The 10,343-nt window shown below is 46.9% G+C and overlaps 1 protein-coding gene across 1 annotated transcript in view; it reads right to left on the bottom strand.

The window, feature by feature from the left end:
• DNAAF2 (dynein axonemal assembly factor 2) overlaps positions 1-10,343 on the bottom strand; it is a gene marked incomplete at its 5' end in the record, with an annotated part of 14,996 nt that overhangs the window by 3,577 nt on the left and 1,076 nt on the right. Inside the window, one exon of the mRNA XM_035888430.1 lies at positions 276-422. Coding sequence (XP_035744323.1) covers positions 276-422 — 147 coding nt within the window. The remainder of the gene's footprint in view (positions 1-275; positions 423-10,343) is intronic.

The following is a 10,343-nucleotide window of genomic DNA, read 5'->3' on the forward strand; positions in this document are numbered from 1 at the left end:
GGAGGAAGCACCATCTTTAACGATTGTATCACAGTTCTCCATCTTCCCAGTGAAATTTAGGAGGTTTCAATCCCTTGGTCCCATTAAACGGCACAAACGTGAACCTATGTTTCTAAAAACTGACATTTACACTCGCAAATACACCTGACTCCAGGGTTTTCCCTGCTATATCAAGACAAAACAGGAACAAAGGTGTTTTGGTCAGATTTGATACCATCTTGCTGAAGTACATAAATCAGTCAGCGATATGTAGTACGCACCAGAGAGATCCTTACCTTCAAGCTGATTTGAATTCTGTCCTCAGTAACATCAAGCACTTCAATTAACGGCTGGCTTTCCACTGCTGATTGGGAGCAAAAGGAAGGGCATAAAACAGTGCCTAGAAATCCATCAACATTTTCTTCACTGACAAACAATCTTTCCTAAAGAAAAGAAAGAGCAGGTTATATTCTTTTCGTACCATACTTCAGCGCTATTGGAGCAAGAAACTCGCTCCAAAGGCAGGACGCTGATTCACAACACAGCCCACTCACGTCTCGATAGAGAAATTCCAAGTCAGACATTCAGAAGTAATGAGGGGAAATGAAGACCCATGCTTAGCTCACTTCGATTTAAAGTACAGGGCTGCATCATACACAAAGATCAAAGAAACATGTCTTCTCTCTTTCATACGTGACCAATATCTAGATTTAGGCTCCCTCCAAGGACTGATTTGCACAAACATTGCTCCGCCGTCCTCGCTGCCTTAACATCAGGAAGGTGGTGTGCTTTTATGGATTTGTTTCGGTGTCTTACTTTAGGAAAATGCAAACACCTCCTTGGTTGTCACCGCAGGATCTTTGAACCCTCAGGCTTCAGGGTCAGACCTTCTAAAGGTCTATGAAACACGCACAGCTATATCCATTTCACATCCATCCATGGAGGCGTCTCAGATCTCCATTTAGGCAAGCGTAAACACCAGTTGGAAGAAACGGAGAGGTATCCACAGTTAGAGACAACAGTCTGGGACATGTTTTGAGGCTGTTAATATGCAGTTCACAAACAATGTCAAACACGTTGCTACAGGTTTAAAGATTTAAATCATTTACAGGTAATTAAAGGTCCTAAAGTATATCCTGGAGGGGCTGTTTCATAAGAACTGCAGAGCTTTCCCTGTCCTCATATTCTTCCTAAATCATCTGCTCTAGGCCATGGGCAAGGACAGACGTTGGCATGATAAAAATGGCCTAAGCGAGAGGACTCCTCTTATGTTCTCTGTGAATCCCCTTTCCTGTTCAACAAGGGAAAAGTTGCAAACCTTCTGCTTTAAGTCATACTTTTTGATGTCTCAGACCAGTTTTACCCTCTTGTCAACCCAATGAAAGTTAAATTCAATTATCACCGACATCTTGCGGACTGAGAAGCAAAAAGGCAATTCTGCACATTTTTGGCCCCCTGTGGATGTAGCCTTATGCACAGCCAGATGCCGCGCTGTGTCTAAGGTACAAAATTTAATTGTCATCTTAAAAAAAAAATTCTGTATGGGAAAAATAAAACAGCGTAGTATGTTTTCACTATTTAAATTAGAAATCACAATATGGGAAGTCATAACATACCTACTGCTGGTTTTCAAAACCAGAGGACTGAATTTATCTTCTATCCAGAAAGATTACAGTCCAGGCAAACATCCAACATCGGATGCTGAGACAGTTTGTGGAAAGATTAAACTACAGCATGGTTGCCCCAAGAGAAAACCCTCTAGTACCATACCTACTTCTTGCATTTTTGTATATGAAGCCTGAAGTACTTATTCCCTCATGTTGCATCCTTTCTTGCCTGCCAGAGAGGGGCCCTGCCAGTGCTTTAGGCCTGTAGAAATATTCCGCAGAGGTCAAGAGAAGGTGTCAGAGTAAAGAAACAAGGCAGGGAGTACAGACGCAAAAATCTGTGCAGCACCAAAACTCCCCCAAGCTCGTGACCTAGATCACTGGCAAGGCCTCGGGCAGCACAGGAGATACGTTTCCACCTCCGCAAGTATCGCTTTGCCCACGCATCACAGACAGAACAGCTCACCTTCCCTTCCGCAAGGCTTTGGGCACGCTGCCGAGCGCGATGGCGGCTCAGCCCATCCTCGTATCCCGCCTTCGCTTCGAAGGAAGGTGCGGCAAAGCACCCTCTGCTCCAGCACGACGACTCTCCTCGCCCAGCTGAGGAACCTCAGTCACCTGCCAGTAATTCACTTTTAGCTGACACCTCCACTCCTTAGCACCCCATGTTTTCATTTTAAGAACATTTTCCTAAAAGCTCACAATTTGGAGACTCGCAATTTGAGAGGGGATTAAAAAAAAAAAAAAAAAAAAAAAGGCTAGTGCTTGTTACTGGTTTTCCTCCAAAATAACTGCTACGAGATCTCCACATCTCAACACCCTGCTTGGGAAAAGAACCACTGTGGGGTTTGGGGCTCGGCCATCTTCCTCCAGTTCTCTCTCCTGGACTACCATGACTGTGAGCAAGTCTCTTTGCCTCCATTTTTCCTAGATAAAATGAGGAAACCAATTTTTTTTTTTCCTCTGAACCTGCATTACTTCTGTCTAGTCAGAGCATAGGCCTTTTGTGAAAGGCCTCTCTTACTGTGCATTTGCGCTCTTAACAAAGTTGGTACCTGCCCGTGCTCATGTCCATAAGCAGTGTCACAATAAAAAGAAATCGCAAGTAACAGGAATCGGGAGAGGAGATGCTTGAAAAACCAACAAGGTAATGAAAAGTTTTCTGTAAGGACTAAAGATTGCAAATCACATCCTTAGATCGCTCCGTCTGAAGCGACGGTAGCCCCCGGGGCACTTGTGCACGCTGCAGAGCCATTGCCTCCAAAGTCAGCGCCGTGGTGAAACGGCAGCAGCGGCAAAGGGAGCGCCCTGCGGTGCGGCTCGGCACCCGGCGTCCCACGAAATGCAGGAACGGCTTCAGGGAGGTGTTTCTGAAATAGCAGGAGACAGTTTACAGGCACCAAAGCAGAGATACAAAGAAGAAAACCGGGAGGACCCTTAGGAGAGAAGGTGAGGTTGAGAGAGCTCCGCATAGAAACTGCCTCCCCGGGTCAGGGTGCGGGTGCCAGCTCGGCGCGTTGACCATGGCTACGAGAAAAGAGCAACGGCCGTTCATCCTCAATGCAAAGACAACTTTGGCAACAAACCCAATAAATCTTTCTGAAGGGTTTTTTTTCCCCTGATTAAAAGCAAAATAATTTATTTTCTTCACAGAAAACCCTGTTTAAAAAGAGAAACTGAATGGAAGGTCTATTGATCAGTACTTTGCAGGAGGATAAAGTCACGGCTTGTGACGACGTTCCTATCATTCTGACTAATTACTATAAACCAATTTGACCAGGTTTCATAGCGGCTGGACCCCGTATTCCCAGAGTGCTACCCACTTCTATTTCAAGTGAGCATTTAAAACTTTGTCACAGCACTATCCAGTGGCCTGCCATAAATCACGGTACCTCACGCTGCACGCACAAGCAATGCTGTTTGTTATCAATATAGGGATTATCACCAGCCTGTTCAGCCAGCCAGCAACTGTAATTCAGGCTTTGCATTCACGGTGAGTATACGCCGAGGCATTTATATTACTGCAGATGTTATCAAAGCACAGATCTTGGCAAAAAAAATGACTCAGGAATTTATTTTAAAGCCTGTTTGCTCTGGCTTGGAAGAGCAGCAAAGGACAACCATCTGCAGATGATTTCAATGACCCTGTAAAATAATTCCTCAGTTTAAACAGTTTTATTTTCTGATATTTATGACACTCTCTTAGCAACTAAGAATTAAATTTGTTTTTCCCTGTGCATACTGTCATCTGCTGTTTGGTACACATTCGTTTTTCCCTGTGACTAAACTGAGACCAAATTAAAAAAAATGACTTTGGTTTCTAGAACACTTCATCATTCCAAACCCTCCTCGTATCGCACAGGACTGACAGCGCATAGCGGCAGCAACGCCGGCAGACACCGTGCAAAGCCGGCGCCCCCACGGCCGCCCTTAACGCTCAAATAGTTTGCTCTGCATTGCTTTATCCAAACTCGCAGCCAGTTGCCATCCAGAGTCACCTCCCACACAGGCTGCAACAGTTTTAAAAGCGGGACGGATTTCAGGCTTAAATTATTTGCACGTCTTCCGTAATGAGAAGCTGATGCCAGTATGCAAAGGGACTTGGATCTAGAGATGCCCTGGCCTCGCGGTTTGTAGGGTCCCATTGCAAAACCAGCTCAGCGTGAGAATTTGAAGCTCAAAGTTCTGGTGAATGAAAGTACCTGTAACTGGGGGTGAAAACTTTGATAAAGTATTCGCAACTGCAAAGATTAAACAGCTCAAAAGAAGCTTTCATGAGCTTAACCAGTAGGTTAATAATGTTTCCCGAGATAACTGTTCGGTGTGAGGACGTTATTCCCATAATGCATCTACCAATTAAAGGCTATTCCGAAATTAGTTTGTTTTATAGCAGAAGCAAACTAATTATGTTTCTTGATGTAGTTTGGGAAAGAGATTACTTTGGAAAAAACAAAACAATAAGTTTGTTCTGTTTTCCTTTTCTGTCCTCCTCTGACCTCCCAAAAAACTTGCCAAGAATCCTGAAATGCTGAGCACAGAATTAACTGAACCAAAAATAAACTCTTGTAGGATTAACCACAACAGTCCTAGTTTCTAGCATCATCTTCTAAGAAGCAACCCCTAACTATTCTATTAACTCCTTGTAGTAGCTTGGAAGTGGAAAATTATAACCCTGACTTTCAAAGAAAGCACATAACTCAGAAAAGCTTGGAACTAAGGGCAAAGCCAAGGGGCAGCAGTCTCCCAGAGGGCTGAGAGCCAGCACCCGCTGTTCGGGGTTGCGAGCACACCGCAGCGGCCACCCAGCTCTGCGGTACAGGTTTCTCCCTGAAAGGTGGCATAGGCTTAAAACGTCCATCATGGAATCATAGCACCGTTTAGGTTGGAAAAGCCCTTCAGCTCCCCCAGCCCAACCGCCCCCCTACCCCTGCCATCCCACCCCCAAACCCCGGCCCTCAGCACTGCCTCTGCCCGGCTGTTAAATCCCCCCCGGGCTGGGGACTCGACCCCTTCCCTGGGCAGCCCCTTCCAGCGCTGGACAACCCTTTCGTTGAGAAATGAAGCTTTGATGCAGAGGCAGCACGATCTCCACACTGCAGGCTGAACACCCCCAGTTCCCTCAGCCGTCAATGTATCTTGTACTTCCCAACACAGCTCTCTAGGTTTCATGCTTGGTTGACTCTTGAACCGAGAAATACATTTATCCACAAAAGCCCTAATTCTGCGATGACCGAGCACGAAGCCCCAGCATGACCCCAGGCAGCGGGCCCATGGGAGCACATCCAGCCCACAGCCTTTTCCGCACGCTCCCAGTGCCGGGAGCGACACGGCTCTGCCACCTGCAGCCGCACACAGATGAATTCTTTTCCAGGGAATACGGAGCCTCTTGGCAGCCCCACGCCAGGCGCATTTCCAGCATGGCCGGAGAGCACGGGATCTGTCTGGGAGCAATAGACCTGACAGCACCTAAGAAACAAATACCACGTTCAATGAAATAACGAGAGGATTAATTACAAAGACTGACAGTCCCTCCGCTGTAAAGACAACTAAAAATACTATCGTTGCCATGGGGGGGTTTCGTGTCAACAGGCCATAGCAGGTGTTTGTCCTGGAGGAGCTGCCCCGCAGCATACCTGTTGCCAAAGCAGAAGTCCAGGGGTTAGAAAACAACACGTGACAGTCGGTAGGTGCAGCGAACCCAGGTCACAGGGCTTCAGCCTTATTTACCGGCTGCCTTCTGAAGGAAAAAACAACAAGAGCTTGAAAAGGATCCCCTTCGCAAGGCACCAGTGGCCGTGCCAAGCAGCAGAATCACACATCTTTTTTTATGCTCAGTAACACACCCATCTAAAACATTCTCCATGAAGGCACCGATAGTCACACAAGTTAAACAAAGCTTTCCTATCACTGTGCAACTCCCTTCTCGATACCTATGTTAAGTAATTAATCCTCACAAACAGCACAACCCATGCTTAGTTCAAACCATGAACTAACCAGGAATGTTTAGCATCATATTTTTCATACTGTAAATGTTAGCAAAACATCATCTCAATGCATAGTAAAGCAGAGGAAACGCTGTTCCCTGCTGTTCTCCGGAGCCCTGTGGGGGTTTACGTGAGTTAAATCTTAATATTCTCCGTAACAGAACATGGGCTTTTTATGATAAAAGGGACGGGCTGACTGCAGCGACTGCCTCCCCAGCGAGGGGGACCCCAGGAGGGAAGCGCAGCCCAGAAGAGCGAGCACACAGCCTCACAACAAAGTCATTGCCGTCCACCCAGAAGGGCAGGAAAGGTGTGGATCAGCATGAAAGGGAATTCTTACTTTAACCCATCTTTTTCTGATCACCTGAAAGATGAGCACACATGACCCCAAAACTGCAGGCAGAATTAGTTATCTACCAAACGTGTTGCACATGCTGGTATAACTGAGCCTCCAAGTCTCAGTACTTCAGATACACCCACCAGAAAACTGGGTTTTATTTCTGTTAAGAATTGAGCATTTAACCCCAGGAGACCAAACATTAAAAGACAGTGCTTTATGAAAGCACGATTTCATTAATTGCCCAACTCCAGCTTTGCCATAAACCAGGACATTCTGGGACATGTTGTTCTCGGAAACCTTGCCTGGCAGGCTTACAAATTTTATTAATGGTTATTTAACTCTCAACTACTCTTTTTCATCATTTACTCCCCAGGCTCTGTTGTCTTAAAATTAAGGGGGAGCTCTCCAATGCAGGAGTTTCCTAGGCCTGAGCTCCCAGGATTTAAACAAATGGAAACGAGAAACGCAGAAGGCATTAGTGGATGAACTGCGATAAAGAGTAATAGAATCACAGAATCACTCAGGTTGGAAAAGCCCTTTAAGATCATCAAGCCCAACCGTTCCCCTACCCCTGCCATCCCACCCCCAACCCCTGGCCCTCAGCACCGCCTCTGCCCGGCTGTTAAATCCCCCCAGGGCTGGGGACTCGACCCCTTCCCTGGGCAGCCCCTTCCAGTGCCTGACAGCCCCAAGGGGAAGGAATTGTTCCCCATGCCCAACCTCACCCTGCCCTGGCACAACTTGAGGCCGGTGCCCCTCGTCCCATCGCCCCTTCCCTGGGAGCAGAGCCCGACCCCCCCGGCTCCCCCCTCCTCTCAGGCACTTGGAGGCAGCGATGAGGGCTCCCCTCAGCCTCCTCTGCTCCAGGCTGAACCCCCCCAGCTCCCCCAGCCGCTCCCCAGCAGCCTGGGGCTCCAGACCCCTCCCCAGCTCCGCTGCCCTTCTCTGGACACGCTCCAGCCCCCCCAGGTCCTTTTCCGCCGGGCAGCTTTCCAGCCCCTCTGCCCCACGCCTGTAGCGCTGCGTGGGGTTGTTGGTGGGAGCACAGCCCACAGCTGGTCCTTCCAGGTGAAGAGCAGACGGTGAAGGCAACTTTCTCAGGTCATGGGTTTTTCATTTTCCATTCCCCTGGAAAAACAGGTCCTGGTGCGAGCCCTGCAGAAAGATCAATGCTGCGTAGTCTCTGGTACAGTGGTTGAGCACAAGGCCAGTGACAAAAGAGAACTTTTAAATGCCTGAAATACGTGACCCTGGTCCACAAAGTCCAAAGTTATGGGATCTTTATTTCTATAGGGTTTCTGCTCACCCTAACAAGCATGTGGATGTTACGGTTTAGCCAAGGAGCGCAACTACTTGGAAAGAGAAGCAATGGCTGGAACCACTGAGAAGTTAGGGCTCAGAGTCAGCAGAGAGCTGACTATCTGTTTTATGGGAAAGCAGTAAAACCAAAGCAACATCAAGAGCTACCAAAACCGAAGGAATACTTGCAATGACACAGTTAAAGTCCGGGGAGGACTGCTGCACTGTAAAGACTCGCTCAAAATAAGCACTCACTGGGGTGGGAATTCAGACTGCTCGGCATCTATGGAAACTGAGCTCTAAATATATCGTCTTTCAGCACAGGGATTCAAACAGATCTGACTACAAAAGGAAAACCAGTCCTTGAAATTCCGTTTCAAGAGTGGTGTCCTAAGGACAAGCTCAACTCATTCTTCTGCCAATGCCTGTATCAGACCAATTTCCAACACGAAGAGAGGCCAGTGAGATAACGCGAACATCAGAAGCACGCCGGGCAGGGCTGTGCAATTACCGGCACCATTATCGTACGTGTTGATCTGGGCAGAGGCGCACAGGCAATCAAAATCAAGCGATAGGTGCTGCGCTACATCATAGCCCAGGGACGAGGCTGCCGACGAGATGCATTCTGCTCCCGCGGTGAACAATTATCGTAACACATTTTCCCGGCTTGTTTGGCAAGTTAATGGGAGGCAGTTACACAGGCAGCCTAACAGGGTGCTGTAACGGCCACCGTGGCAGGAGCCATCGCCGCGTGGGGCAGGTTTCTCAAGTAACTAACCCGGCGAGGAATCCGTTCCCCAAAACAACACAGAAACCCTTGGTCTCCAGTAAGAAGCAACTTCCCAGAAGATAGCGGAGTAAGAATTTCATGTCTGTAATAAAACTCCGGTCTCTTCTTTCGCCGTGCACTGTCCTCTGGCAACGCTATGGTGGGAGAAGAGATTACAAACAAGCAGACAGCAGCACAACTGGGAGGTACAGGATTAAATTCCTGCTCGCCCAGGCCACCGAAAGCTCCCTAAAGTGATTAAATCGGGCGCTGCTACTGTGCGCATTCCTAAAATGCTCTTCTGTGACTGATGGAACTCCTTGCAGATCTCAATGCAAGAACCGTAGCTCTGATTTACAGAAAGAGATTCAAAGCAGAAAAACACCAGAAATGACAGCAGACAAATTGAAGAAATCAACCTAAGTAGAAGAGGAGCTACCACGAGCAAATAGTTAATGGACAGAAGACAGCATATAATAGTAGCTCTAATTAAATATTAATTTTTCTCACTTCACTCTGAGTGAATGCAGCTATCAGCGCTGGCACAGGCACTTTTGGGAAATAGCACAGTTAAAAAAGCAGCAAACAGAACAAATGACTTCAGATTATTTCAGCTGCTTCAATTTGCAGGCCCAGTATCTGAAAGGACCCCAGAAGAAATCAATCTTTTTTAGCCTGCTACATGAATGAATGGCCGGGAGGCCTATGACTAATGCCAGATCTGCTTCTACTCCACCCAGAACATTTGGCAATATCTAATAAATTGAGTGCATTCAAAGATTTTTTTTAACTCACAAAAATGTAACATTGACCAAATAATAAATTGAGTGCATTCAAAGATTTTTTTAACTCACAAAAATGTAACATTGACCAAAATCCCATTCCTGCATGCCCTTTGAAGAACTTTCAATCACAAGACGTTCCCCCAACCATAGTAACGAAGGCACATACCAAACGCTTTCAATCATTTCTGAGATGAAAGCGTGCAGAAATGTCCCTCGATCACAGCACTGAAGAGATGCTGCAGCAGAATTTCCTGTTCCCAAACTGAATTTCCAGCTATATCCCCACACAGAGTCACAGAAAGCTGTGGTTTTCCCTTAAAACCTGCATTTAGGCCTGCACGCCATAAAACAACAAGCAAGGGCATGGACGCACGCCACGGTGCGTGACGAAAGAGATGGATACTCAGACCGTGGCGTTCCCACCCCACGCCTTCTGCACCTATACAGAAAACGGGCAGCAGTTTGCACGACGGCTTATCTGACATCGCATCGGCACCCAGTACTCAATCGCACCCATTAACAAGCAGGCCCAAATGTTTTGTGGCCCCACTTGCAGAGATTCACAGGCTCCTGATCTGGTAAAAGCAAAGGAAATGCACGGCAAACAGTTCAGTGTAGGCGGTTCTCAATAAATCCATCATCTTCGATACTTACCCGAAACGATCAGCTCCTCCTTCAGAGGAGTTGCTATTACAGAGAAGGTACGCAGCCTGCTAAATGGGAAATAAAACGTGAAGATTCAGCTGCACATACACTAATTGGATAAACATCTTTCTGAATCCTGCAGTATTTTCTAATTGTAGGGATGGAGCAATTAAGATTTAATAATTAAGCCACCATCCCAGTGGATATACTTTAAGCCTGCCAGTTTTCTGGACTTGCACTCCCGTGGTACATGATCCAACCTGCAAAGAATTTTATTATTCTAAAATAAAGACAAACTCAAAATCAGATGGCTGGAAGGTTACAGGAGAATTGTGCAGCCTTAATCCCTGCTCGTGCTAAATTGTTTGAAACTCTGAGCTTACAGAATAACGCAGTTCTCCACAAAACCTGTGTGAATGCTTCTTGACAGCAGGA

Source organism: Egretta garzetta, unplaced genomic scaffold (assembly GCF_000687185.1).
Source record: "Egretta garzetta isolate BGI_Z169 unplaced genomic scaffold, ASM68718v1 scaffold21, whole genome shotgun sequence".
Classification (NCBI taxonomy): domain Eukaryota; kingdom Metazoa; phylum Chordata; class Aves; order Pelecaniformes; family Ardeidae; genus Egretta; species Egretta garzetta.